The sequence below is a fragment of the Bubalus bubalis genome, chromosome 9 (genome assembly GCF_019923935.1).
Source record: "Bubalus bubalis isolate 160015118507 breed Murrah chromosome 9, NDDB_SH_1, whole genome shotgun sequence".
NCBI lineage: Eukaryota > Metazoa > Chordata > Mammalia > Artiodactyla > Bovidae > Bubalus > Bubalus bubalis.
The window spans coordinates 98,886,848-98,901,193 of NC_059165.1; the positions used below are offsets into that span (position 1 = coordinate 98,886,848).

At 45.1% G+C, this 14,346-nt stretch overlaps 1 protein-coding gene across 8 annotated transcripts in view; it reads right to left on the reverse strand.

Moving 5' to 3' along the window:
- CACNA1A (calcium voltage-gated channel subunit alpha1 A) overlaps nt 1-14,346 on the reverse strand; it is a 255,543-nt gene that overhangs the window by 198,971 nt on the left and 42,226 nt on the right. For all 8 annotated transcript variants that reach the window (XM_044948208.2, XM_044948206.2, XM_044948210.2 and 5 more), the window contains exons 2-3: nt 7,886-7,991; nt 4,444-4,583 (exon numbers count right to left, since the gene is read on the reverse strand). In XM_044948208.2, the coding sequence (XP_044804143.2) occupies nt 4,444-4,583; nt 7,886-7,991 (246 nt within the window). The remainder of the gene's footprint in view (nt 1-4,443; nt 4,584-7,885; nt 7,992-14,346) is intronic.

Consider the following 14,346-nt stretch of genomic DNA (forward strand, 5'->3'; position numbering starts at 1 on the left):
CCCTAGGTGTTTCAAGAACCATGTTACAGAAACCAGGGGTTTTGAAGGCTTCTTCCACCCATCAAGGTCAAGCCAGCCTCTGGCAGTAGAAGTCAGCCCCCAGGGAGCATAAGTTGGTACAACCACTTTGCAGAGCAATTTGGCAGGACCTAGTGAAGCTGGGAATGCATAGAGCATACAACTCAGCAATTCCACTCCTGGGCATATGCCCTAGAGAAATGCACTCACAAGAACAAGGGGACAGCTTTGTTCAAAATAGCACAAAGCTGGAAACAACCCAAATGTATAAATACATGGTAGAATGTTCATACCACAGAATACCATGAAGCAGCGAAAACGGATGGATGGGACCATTCTTGTCAAGCAGATTAAGCTCATACTTCTTACATGCTTATCTAATTAACTGTAACGTAAGTATCACATATTTCTTATATTCTTATATAAAAGTGTAAATACATAAATGGAAATGATAAGCACAAAATTCAGGAAAGTGCTTCTGGATGGACAGAAAAGAATGGGGCCAGGAAAGGGAATACAGGGGCTTACACCGTATTAAAACGGTTGCATTTTTAAGAAAAAAGTTATTATTGGAGTACAGCTGATTTACAATGCTGTGTTGGTTTCAGGTATAGAGCAAAGTGAATTAGCTTTGCATATACACACATCCACTCTTTTTAAATTCTTTTCCCACATGGGTCATTACAGAGTATTGAGTAGAGTTCTCTATGCTATACATAAAGGTTTTGCTTTTTTTTGGTCACCAATATGTTTACTTTTATTGGTTGTATATTTTACTGCAACTTCCTGTGCTTTCAAGGACAGTTGAAATATACTGTTTCCTTAGTCAAAAAGAACCTTCAGTGAAATATGGATAAGACCTTTTTACTAGATCTTCCTAAAGTTACTGATTGAAGAAAAAAAGGAAAAGATAAAAGAAAATCAAATGATGTACTGTTGAATCTGTATAAAGGTTAATCTACTTGAACAAGTAGTGTTTAAATGGAATATCAAATTCTTAATCATGTAAAGGTTTCATTTCGATGCAGTTTGCCCCATCACCTCCCCCACTTTTCCCCTCACCCGCTCTGCTCCAGGCACGCTGGCCTCGTCACTGTTCATCAAACCCACCAGACGCAGCTCAACCTCCAGCCCTTGGCGCTTGCTGCTCTCTCTGCCTGGCACTCTCCTCCTTCGGCTCATGGCTTATTCACTCACTTCCTCCAGGTTTTCATTCAAATACCACCTCCCAGATGCTAGTCTTCCCTGACTTCTAGCCGTCCTGCCCATAATACGACCCATCCCTTCTCTGCTTTATTTTTTCTCTAAAAATATCTCATCAACATCTAACACACCAGATATTGTATTCATTCATGCATCTTGTCTTTCTTCACCACTAGAATGTCAGCACTACAAGAGGAGGGATTTTTGTCTGTTTTGACCCCTGCTGTGTTCCAGAGCATATAGTAGTTGCCCAATAAATATTCATTGAATGAATATTGTTCATTCAATATTTGCATTCAATATTCAAATCTGCATTCAATATGCAAATATTCATTCAATGAATATTTGTTATATGATTTGCTATACGATTCTTGACTTCTTTTAGAATTTGTTACACAGGCATTTGTTATATGATTCTCCACTTCTTTTAGAATTATTCTATTATACCTTTTTAGAAATGATTATTTCTATCACACCTTTTCTTATAATACATTTTTAAACATCAACAACAAAGTCAACCACTGAGCTGCTGCACACACAAGTTTCCTAGTAAGCAAAGAGAAAAGTACTTGATGCCATGATACGTCCAAGGAACCTTCCAAGGTCATGAGGCAAAGGACCATGGGCACAGCAGAGCCCCTGTCAGAAAACACTAGGGCTAGCCCTCATAAAAGGAAAAGGCAATGGCACCCCACTCCAGTACTCTTGCCTGGAAAATCCCATGGACAGAGGAGCCTGGTAGGCTGCAGTCCATGGGGTCGCTAGGAGTCGGACACGACTAAGCGACTTCACTTTCACTTTTCACTTTCATGCATTGGAGAAGGAAATGGCAACCCACTCCACTGTTTTTGCCTGGAGAATCCCAGGGACGGGGGAGCCTGGTGGGCTGCCATCTATGGGGTCGCACAGAGTCGGACACGACTGAAGCGACTTAGCAGCAGCAGCCCTCATAAAAGACCACTCAAACCTGAAAGCCTCTACCAAAATAGCCCAACTGACACAGCTCCTTCTGTGAGAAGCAACGTTGCTTTGAAACAACAGATACATTTAAAACCTGAATTATGAGAGGCCAGCCAACACAGCATGGTCACTAAGACCCATGACGTCTGCCAAGAGAGAAAGGACCTGGAGCAGCAGCAGGGCCCAGAGGAGAAATAGAACCCCATGGAAGAAAACTTGGAGAAGGAAGTGGCAACCCACTCCAGTATTCTTGCCTGGGAAATCCCATGGACAGAGGAGCCTGGTGGGCTACAGTCCATGGGGTCACAAAGAGCTGGACACGACTTAGTGACTAAACAACAGAGAGAACTGTGATTTCCACACAGAAATGATCCCATCAGTTCAGTTCAGTTTAGTCGCTCAGTCATGTCCGACTTTGCGACCCCATGAACTGCCTTCCTGTCCATCACCAACTCCCGGAGTCCACCCAAACCCATGTCCACTGTGTCGGTGATGCCATCCAGCCATCTCATCCTCTGTCGTCCCCTTCTCCTCCCACCTTCAATCTTCCCAGCATCAGGGTCTTTTCAAATGAGTCAGCTCTTCGCATCAGGTGGCCAAAGTACTGGAGTTTCAACTTCAACATCAGTCCTTCCAATGAACACTTAGGACTGATTTCCTTTGGGATGGACTGGTTGGATCTCCTTGCAGTCCAAGGGACTCTCAAGAGTCTTCTCCAACACCACAGTTCAAAAGCATCAATTCTTTGGCTCTCAGCTTTCTTTATAGTCCAACTCTCACATCCATACATGACCACTGGAAAAACCATAGCCTTGACTAGATGGACCTTTGTTGACAAAGTAATGTCTCTGCTTTTTAATATGCTGTCTAGGTTGGTCATAACTTTCTTTCCAAGGGGTAAGTGTCTTTTAATTTCATGGCTGCAATCACCATCTGCAGTAATTTTGGAGCACCCCCAAAAAATGATCCCATAGAGGATTATAATCCCATAGAGGAAAACTGGGCTCTCATATAGGAGAGCTATGAGGAATGTCTCCCCGTGAATAGGGCTCTTGGGAGAGAAGAAATAGACTTAGCTCGGAGGGGAAAAGTGGGTAAGCAAAGGAGTCTGAAATCATCACAAAGTGGTAAAGTCTATACTAGGACTGGATAAAGGGCTTTGGGGTCAGTAATGGAGACTGGCTAAGTATCCACCAAATCCATTTCCATTTCCTTCTAAGCACAGTGTGGTGTTTCCCAGCTTCCCTGAGCTGTGTATGGGCATATGCCCGAATTTGAGCAGAAGTCTATATGAGTGAAAGAGGTTATGAGCCAGGTTCCAGCCAGGACTCTACAACCGCCTCCCTGCCCCAAGCATCACCATCCACGTTCATGTCTCTTCCATGATTTCCTGTATACAAGCAGACCCAATCTGTGAGTCAACAATAGGGAACCACAATGTATATTGAGGGCCTGAGTCCCTCAATCACTGTGCAGAGGAGAGAAGCCTGCCAATGAGAAACAACCGTTTTGATCTTTCAACGAGCAAGAAATAAAACTTCTGTTGTGTTTAAGTCATTACCTAGTTTTGGATTTTGTTGTTGCCGTTATAGTAGCTAGAGTTACCTTATACAAGGTGGATAGAGTATACACCTTCACCTTTTATCTTTTACCTTTTACCTGTGGTTCATTGTATCAGATCTGAAACCTCCTCAGAGGCACTGACTGACCTTACTTCAACTGGTTTTCTCCATAATCCCACCACAATCTCTCGCACCCTGAAGTCCTCAAAAAGCATTTACCAATTTAAAATAAAGGCAAGGTATTCGCCCAAGCAAAGCAAAAGGACCACGTGTGCGCAACAGTTACAAACTTGAGTTCTGGAATGATATCATCTCAGGTTCAAATCCCAGCTCCATCACTTACTAGCTGGGTGATCGCGAGCAAGTTCCTTCTATGCCTCAGATTCTTCAGCGCTCACATGGGAATATTAATGTTTCCTAATTCATTGGATTGTTGTGAGGATTAAATGAGAGAATGCACGTAAAGCACTTTGGAAGCAGTCAATTCTAATAAGCTATTATTCTAATTGTAACAGAAAGCATCTGCCATGATCTCCAGCCGAGATGAGGAGGTGAGGGGGGTTGGGTAAGAGGGCAGAAGCACACTGAAGAACATGGGGGCTCAGCATTTCTGAGCCCAGCCCGGATGCCACCAATCCTTATGTTTCCAGAGTTCTCATCCTTTTAGATAATTCTAAGAAACACAGCACAGGCCACTTACCCTGTTAGCACCACCACAAAGTCCATCACATTCCAGCCGTTCCTCAAGTAAGAGCCTTTATGGAAGGCAAATCCAAGGGCGATGATTTTAATTCCAGCCTCGAAACAAAAAATTCCAATGAAGTATGGTTCTGTGTCATCCTGGAAGGGGGAGAAGGTAAGATTAGTGTCTTTGGCTGGACAGAGGGCGGCATGAACAGGGAACCACCCACTCAGAATCTCTACCCACTTCCCCTCACCTCTCCAGACTTTCCAGCCCTCACAGCACCTCACTGCATCCTGCCTGGAGTAACCTTGTCCAAAGGCTACTGCGAGAAAAACAGAAGCATGGAGAAGACGACTCCTTTCCATTTGGCCAACTTTACACACTACTTAGGCAGCCATGTGTGACTATTTACATTGAAATGAAGGGATTTCCTGGTGGTTCAGTGGTTGGGAATCTGCCTGCCAATGCAGGGGACACGGGTTCGATCCTTGATTGGGGAAGATCCCCTATGCCATGGGGCAACTAAGCCTGAGTGCCACAACTACGATGCCTATGCACCTGGAGCCTTGCTCTACAAGAGAAGCCTCTGCTATGAAAAGCCTGTGCACTGCAATGAAGAGTAGCCCCCACTCACTGCCACGAGAGAAAGCCCAGGCAGAGCAACGAAGACCCAGCACAGCCAAGAATAATAAATATATAATAAAGAATAAATTTAAGTGAAATAAAGCGAAAGACTCAGTTCTGCTGTCACACCAGTCCCATTTCCGGTGGCTAACATATTGGACAGTGCAGATGTTGGATATTTCCATCACTGTAGAAAGTTCCACAAGAAAGCGTCGGTTTAGAATGTTTACTTGTCACATACATCATCCAGGACCCTGGGGTTGGTCCCTGTGCACTGACCTCACTTCCAAGCCCCCGCATCTGACACTTGCGATGATTCTAAGCTGGTATATGCACCAGTACAGCAGTTCAGGCTGAGAAAATATTGGAATGAATACTTCTGCACTGGCTGATAAATGGCTGATGTTCCAGCTCCCAGCTCCCTGCCAGACCTCCGGCCAGGCCTGGCTTCCAGCTGACACTCTATAGTATTAGTACTTGGAATTAAGCTATAAGCTTTGTTCCATCAGAGCCTCTCGATTGCGGTCTCCCTCATCTGTTAATGACAATGCTTCTCAAGCTTCAGTCCTTTTCATTCTGCCTCCAGGAGCTTTCCCATACCAGCTCACCATCGCTACTACTATTTGCTTACTATTCCTTCAACAAACTCTTTTTACTTAGCCTGATCTTAAGCAAAAACAAACAAAAAAGTTTTAAGTCATTGTTTTTCTGGACTAGTTATCTATTTTTAGGAAACACATTATAATACATAACCGCATGCATGTGTGCTGGGTTGTGTCTGACTCTTTGTGACCCCATGGACTATAGCCCACCAGGCTCCTCTGTCCATGAGATTTCCCAGGCAAGAATACTGACCGACCCAGGAATCAAACCCACGTCTCCTGCACTGGCAGGCAGGCTCTTCTGCAGCACCACCTTGGAAGCCCAATACATAGCTATTAACATGTAAGAGCCTTGAGATCATCAATATTATGTGGATTAGGAAGGAATGACTTCTAAAATCTCTCTCTCCCTACACTTGAGTTTTGAAAGCTGGCTTTGAAATGGTGATGGGAAGGAGCGAGGTCTCCTTCTTGGGGTTGTCAGAATGCCAGGAGGCAAACCAGGGGGATGGGGGATGGCTTGGGATCAAGAGAGAACTTAGTGCTACTTTACAGCTCTGCAGAGTTCCACCAGATCAAACTGGATTTTGACTGGATTTTGACTCCAGAGCTGATATTCATGTATAGTAAACCTGGGGAAAGAGAAACCAGCTAAATGATACCCTAAGCAAGCAATCCAGAGAAGGCAATGGCAAGCCACTCCAGTACTGTTGCCTAGAAAATCCCATAGATGGAGGAGCCTAGTAGGCTGCAGTCCATGGGGTCACTACAAGTCAGACACGACTGAGCGACTTGACTTTCACTTTTCACTTTCACACAATGGAGAAGGCAATGGCAACCCACTCCAGTGTTCTTGCCTGGAGAATCCCAGGGACAGCAGAGCCTGGTGGGCTGCTGTCTATGGGGTTGCACAGAGTCGGACACTACTGAAGCGACTTAGCAGCAGCAAGCAAGCAATCACGCAAAAGTCAGAATGTGGGACATTCCTTAGGGCAACTGGACTGGTTTCTGCAGAGTCAATGGCAGGAGGGAAGATAACTGCCTTAGATTACAAGCCTTAACATCAAATCTAGACCATGTATGGATCTTGGTTCAAACAAAACAACCTGTAAGATGCCACTTCTGATGTAATTGTGGATATTTGATTACTGGCTGGGTTTTTGATGATTCCCAGGAACCGCTGGCATGTTGGATGTCAACATGTCACTGGGGTGATGTAAGAAAGCATCTTTTTTGGCCACTCTATGTGCCTTGCGGGATCTTAGTTCTTCAACTAGGGTTTGAACCCAGGCCATGGCATTGAAAGCACTAAGTACTAACCACTGGACTGCCAGGGAAGTCCCAGAAAGTGCCCATATTTTGAGCAATGCAGACTTAAGTATATGGCAGTGAATTGACGTATTGCCTGAGATTTGCCCTAACATACTTTGGCCAAGAAAAACAAACCAAGGAAATAAAAAACGAAAGGAAACATGAAGTGAGGCAAAATCTTGATATTTGTTGTCTCTGGATGAGGAGTTCATGAGGGGTTCATGGTACTGTTCTCCATGTATTTATGTATGGTTAATATTTTTCACAAGAATTTTTTGTTTGTTTTTCTTTTTTAAAAACTTATTTATTTATTTAAATTCTTTTGGCTGTGCCACCAGACTTGCAGGATCTTAGTTCCCCATCCAGGGACTGAACCTGGGCCCTGATAGTGAAAGCATCAAGTCCTAACCACCCAATTGCCAGAGAATTCCCCAAAATTTTGTTCTGAATGTGACTTCTCATGGACAATGTAACCCCTCCATCCCTGTCCAGATTAACAAAAGGTCTGCTGGGGGGCGAGAGTGGAGGATGGGCAGCGAGGACTTCTCTCTCCCCAGATTATTGGTATTCATGAAATTTAGGTTCCCCAGGGCTTTCATGGTGGCTCAGTGGTAAAGAATCCTCCTGCAATGCAGAAGACACGGGTTTGATCCCTAGGTTGGGAAGACCCCCTGGAGAAGGAAATGGTAACCCACTCCAATATTCTGGCCTGGGAAATCCCATGGACAGAGAAGCCTGGTGGGTTCCAGTTTATGGGGTCGCAAAAGAGTTGGACAGGACTTAGCAGCTAAACAACAACAGGCAGGGGGCCCAGGATCTGGTTCTTGGAGACAAGACTAAGAGCCCAGTCTGCTCTCAGATCCCACAGGCACATCAGTTTGCCCCCAAAGCAGAGACCCCGGCGGGGAGACACCACTCACCAGTCGTTCAGACATCGGAGTCTTGTCATCATCAGGTAGGTGTTGCTCCAGGGCGAGGACGATGCAGTTTGCTATGATGGTGGCTAAAATCATATATTCAAAGGGAGTATCACAGAGTTAAGGAAAATCTTTCCAGCTTTGTTTCGATTCAACGCACAATTGAGTGGAAGATACAGGGATTTCCCACGTGTCCCCTGCCCCCACATAGGCACAGCCTGCCCTGTTATGAACGTCCCCCACCGGAGTGGTGCACCTGCCACCCGTGATGAACCGACACTGACGTATCACTATCATCCAAAGCCCTTAGCTTACACTATGGTTCACGCTTGGTGTCGTACATTCTGTGAGTCTGAGCAAGCGTATGATGACATGGATCTACCAACATAGCTTCATACAGAGGAGTTTCACCGCCATGAAAACCCAGCAGATGACTCCGTAAGGAAAATGCAGATGCTCTTCCTCCATCTCACCTCCAACCTTCACTGGACAAATATCAATCTAGCACCTACTGTGTGCCAGGTCCTGGGCACAGGGTCACAGCTGAGAGTAAAACTGGCAGAAATTTCTGCCCTTGTGGGGAAGAGGCATACAGTACTGTAGGGTGAATGCCACAGAGAGAAAAAGCAGGCAAGGAGGTTGGTGGTTGCAGTTTAAAATACAGTGATCAGATCTGATATCAAAATGTCCATCTTAAATGTCCATCCACAGAAGAATGGATAAAGAAGATGTGGTACATACCTATGATGGGCTATTACTGAGCCATAAAAAAGAATGAAATAATGCTATTTGTGGCAACATGGATGCAATTAGAGATTATCATATACAGTAAGTCAGATACATACAATTGCCATATGATGTCACTTATATGTGGATTCTAAAATATGATACAAATGAACTTATTCACAAGATAGAAACAGCCTCACAGACTCAGAAAACAAACTTATGGTTACCAAAGGGGAAAGGGGAGTTGGGAAGGGATAAATTAGGAGTTTGGGATTAACATATACACACTATTATATATATAATAGATAATCAACAAGGACCTACTCTATAGCACAGAGAACAACATTCTGTAATAACCTATATGGGGAAAGAATCTGAAAAGGAATGAATATATATATGTGTATGTGTGTACATAACTGATTCACTTTGCTTACACCTGAAACGAACACAACATTGTAAATCAACTACATTCCAATTTAAAATAAAAATTAAATTAAAAATAAAATACAGTGATCAGGTTTGATATCAAAAGCATGATCAACAAAAGTAAAAATAGACAAATCAGACTTTGCCAAAATTTAGAATATTTGTGCATCAAAGGACATTGTCAGGAAAGTGAAATAAAAACAACAGAATGCAAGAAAGTGTTTGCAAATCATATATCTGATAAGGGTCTAGTATCAGAATAAAGAACACTTACAACTAGACAACAAGAAGACAGCCCAATTAAATAACAGGCAGAGTTTGAAAAGACATTTCTCCAAAGAAGATTAGAAAAATGCAAATCAAACCGCAATGAGATACCACTTCACATCCAGGAGGATGATAAGAATGAAAAAAACGGAAAACAGTTAAGTGTTGGTGGGCTTCCCTGGTGGCTTAGTGGTAAAGAATCAGCCTGCCAATGCAGGGGGACATGGGTTTGATCCCTGGTCCAGGAAGATCCCACACCCTGCAGGACAAGTAAGCCTGGACACCATAGCTGCTAAGCCAATGAGCTGCAACTGGTGAAGCCCATGTCCCTAGAGCCCGTGCCTGGCAACAACGGAGGAGCCCCCACCCTCTGCAACTGGAGAAAGCCCACACGCAGCAATAAGGCCAGTGCAGCTATAAATAAATAAATCTTTAAAGAAAAGAACTGGGTTGATTTATTTAAAAAGTGTTGGTGAGACTGTGAGAAACTGGAACCACTGTACATTGCTAGTGAGAATGTAAAACAGTACAGACACTGAGCAAAATAGTTTGATGACTCCTCAAAAAGTTAAGACATAGAATTACCATAAAAGCTAGCAATTCCACTCCTAGGTATATACCAAAAGCACTGGACAACCAGTACTCAGATACATGTTCACAGAAGCAATATTCACAATTAGCCAAAAGGTGGAAACAACCCAAATGTCCATCAGGGAATGAATAAACAATATATGATATATCCATAGAATGGAATATTATTCTGCCATAAAAATGAAGCACTAACTCACACTCCAGTGGGGCCTCAAAAACATCATGCTGAGTCAAAGAATCCAGATACAAAAGACCCTGTATTGTATGAATTCCATTGATATGAAATGTCCAAAACAAGCCAGTCCACAGTCTGAAAGCAGACTGGTGGTTGCCAAGGACTGAGGGGGCTGGGAGAGCAGGCAATGGTGAGTGGTTACTTAATGTTTTGGAACTAGATAAAGGTGATAGCTGAACACATCCCAAATGTACTGAATACCAAGGAATTAAAAATGGCTAGTACTGCTATGTGAATTTCACCTCAATGAAAAACAACACATTAGTCAAGCCTCCAAGAATCAGCCTTTTCAAGATCCGAAGGAGGGAAGGTGTAGGTCATATGGCCATTTCTAGATGCATATTCCCTCTCTCTCTGGGCACAAGCACCTCCCTAAAACCTGGAACACTGCTCCAACCACCAGACAGTCCCACTGGAGGGTTTGCCCTTGGGGAGGGTCTGTCCTGCTCACTTCATATCAGGACCTGATCTGCTGATCAGCGGGTGATCCACAATATCCCTGTTTCCCCGGCCAGATCTGCAGAAGCATCCTCAGGCCAACAGCCTTAATAAACAAAATTGGCAATTTCTTTTCTTTTTAATTTAATTTTTAAAATTTTATATTGGAAGAGAACAAAAGAGGAAGAGAAGAGAAAGGACCTAGGAAAACAAATTCAAAACAATTAACAAAATGGCAATAAGAACATACATATCAATAATTACTTTAAATAAAAAAGTCAGTAAAGAATCTGCCTGCAGTGCAGGAGACCCGAGTTCAATCCCTGGGTTAGGAAGATCCCCTGGAGAAGGAAATGGCGACCCACTCCAGTATCCTGGCCTGGAAAATCTCATGGACAGGGGAGCCTGGTGGGCTACAGTCCATGGGGTCACAAAGAGTCGGGCACGACTGAGCGGCAAACACACTAACACAACAAAGCTGGCAATTTCTGAAAAGGAGGCTTAGGTGTGGAGAAATGGATACTAGAGGGAGAAAGCCTGAGGGAATTGGTTACTCTGGAGTGGGGTCTCCCAACTCCCACACTACTGACATGATGAGGGGCTGACTGTGGGGCTGGAGAAGACTCTTGAGGGTCCCTCGGACAGCAAGGAGATCAAATCAGTCAATCCTAAAGGAAATCAATCCTGAAGATTCACTGCAAAGACTGACGCTGAAGCTCCAATACTCTGGCCATCTGATGCAAAGAGCCAACTCACTGGAAAAGACCTTGATGCCGGGAAAGACAGAAGGCAAAAGGAGGAGGGGGTGGCAGAGGAGAGATGGTTGGATGGTATCACCAACTCAATGGACATGAGTTTGAGCAAACCCTGGGAGACAGTGACGGACAGGGAAGCCTGGCATGAGGCAGTCTATGGGGTCACAGGGAGTCAGGCATGACTTAGCAACTGAACAACAATAACAATTCTCTGTGGGTGGGGTTTCACGGGAGCTGTCCTGTATATTGTAGGGTGTTGACCAGCATCCCTGGCCTCTACCCACTAGATGCCAATAGCATCCTCCTCTCCAGTTATGAGAATCAAAACTTATGACAACCAAAATTCATCTCCAGATATTGTCCAGTGTCCCCTGGGAACACTGAAATCCACTGTTGTGCAGAAGGATTAAATAGCATATCTTGAACTTGGCCATGTTGATGAACTACTGCCCTCCTCCCAGCTTTCTCTCTTGGAAACTTAACTAGCCTCGGTATCCTGTTTGGCCCTAGAGTTACATTTTGTATCATGGACGCTTCATAAAAACCAAGGGATCTTACAGGCTGGAGGAGGAGGAGTTGGAATTGGAATATATACCCACTTTCCAGATGTGAAAATGAAGTCTGAAATAGGCAACCTGGGAGTAAGAGTCTAAGAAAGGAAATGCGGGTCTTCTTTGTCACCTGCTTCAGCCTTTGCCTTCAGCTGAAAGCAGTCGAGCCACGCTCCGTGCACACTTTGAAAAGCAAATCCAAGACTCAGGGCAATTTGGGGAGTCAACAAAAGCCATTCCTGCTGACGATCATCTCTGATTGGCTTCCTGCCTCCGAGCTGACGGTCATTAGAAGCACAGAGAACAAAGCTGGGCTGTGTTGCACAAATACTCCATTCTGCCTCACCCTGCAGCCCAGAAAATAAGAGACAATATTTGTACACAAAGAAGCAATGCCAAGCCCTTCCCCGGCCTCCCCTCGCCGAGGCTTCTGAAGCCATGATTTGAATCTGATGATTTCGCTTTCCTTCTCTGCCAACTAGCTCCGTGTTTGCTTCTGCACCAAGCTGCTGCCTCACTCTTGGGGCCCCCTGGCCTCCTGCCCCTAAATGGCTGGGATGTGACTTCCTTTGTATCTGATTCGAGCTGAGGTTCCAGGAAGAGTCCCACAAGACCAGCAGCAAGCTGCACTTCCATGGGCTGCATTATCAGGCTTTCAATTGCCCATGGTCACCTGGGTTTCAGGCCCAGAGCTCTCCAGTATGACAATGAAGTCTTAGTCAGCATGCAAACCAACAGAAAGAGGCTGCCCATGCCCATCTTATTTCTTTTTCTTATTTTTTTTTTTTTTTTGGTTAGGTATGGATACACTGGCTTCCCTGGTGGCTTAGCAGTAAAGAATCTGTCTGCAATGCAGGAGACATGGGTTCGATCCCTAGGCTGAGAAGATCCCCTGGAGGAGGGCATGGCAACTCATTCCAGTATTCTTGCCTGGAGAATGCCATGAACAGAGAAGCCTGGTGGGCTACAGTCCACGGGGTAGCAAAGAGTCAGACATGACTGAAGCCACTTAGCAGGCATGCATGCATAGATACACTGGCTATCAAATGTCACCTCCCTCTCTCTCTCCATGCACCCTGCCAGTGCCCAAAGACACACCCCAAATGGGAACCTGCAACACTGATCTTACACCCTTGTTACTTAAGGTGTGGTCCACACCCTTGCTACTTAACACGTGGTCCAGGAACCAAACAGCAGAGGCCAAAACCCAGTAAAAAAAGCAGAGCGTCAGGCCCCATGCTGACCTGCTGAGTCAGAACATACACTTCAGCAAGATCTCCAGGGGCTCTGTGCACACTGAAGTTTGGAAAGTGCTGCCTTAGATCTATTTCAGGGGGGAGGAGGAGCCCCGGTTACTGTGGCTTTGAGTCATCCAGAAAGAAGTGGGGGCTCACCTTTCTGCTCCAAGCCTTCTCCTCCATGTTCTGACCCCAGAGGAGGAGAATTCAGGAGGCCTGGACCAGTCTTCTGGCCTCCACTCAAGGTGAAACCCAAGACCTTCATGGATCAAGAGTGATGTTGGAATGAGATGAAGAAGCAGCACAGAAAATTCTGGTTTACTGCACATGGAAACAGTCACAGCCCCCCATGGCTACCACCTCACTCAGAAGAAAAGTCAAAGTCCTCCCAGCAGTCCTGCACGACCTGCCCGCATCTCCTCCATTCTCCCCCTGGTTCATTTACCTACAGCCATATTGGCCTCTCCATCTTTCTCAAACACACAAGGCACCTTTTACTGCCAGGGCCTTTGCACCTGCTAGTCTCTCTCCTAGAATGCTCTTTCACCAGAGACCCACAAGATTCCCTCCCTCTCTTAGGTCTTTTCTCTTTTCTCATCCTCAGTGAGGCCCTTTACCCCATCTCCCTACTTAATTTTTTCCTTGGCCCTTGCCCCCAAACACCTGCTATATTTTTCTCCTTTACCTGGTTTCTCTGTTTCTTTTGCCTAATAGACTATAAGCCCTGTATAAGCAAAACACTTTGTTTTGTTTGATGCTTTGTTCTCAGCACCTAAGAGGGCATCTGTTCCAGAGTAGGTGCTCAGTAAACACCTATGGAAGAAAGGAAGGGTGGGTGAGTCCTGCTGTCCACATCTCTCCCCTCACTTCGTCATGTGCCAAGTCTCCGTAGGCACATTAAGGACACAGATCAACTCCTTGAAATCTGCAGTGATGTGGCTGGTGCACTGTACTGAGTTCTTGGCACAGGAGATTCTTTCCCCAGGTAGAGGTCAAAGGTTGTCCAGGCAGGGGGAGATGAGGCATTTTCAGCCCAACCCTGAGTTGTGCCTGATCCTCCCTATTTAGAAAGCCTGGGTTCTAACTCACAGCTGTGGTGAGCAATGCCTCTGTGAGCTGAGCTGAGCCTTCCTGCTCCCCGATTGGTTCAGGGAGAAAACACCTGTGTCAGCGGGATCCAGACTAATCAGCCAGCTGAAGAGGCCGAAAGAAGAGAGAGGGAGATGAGGAGGAGAGA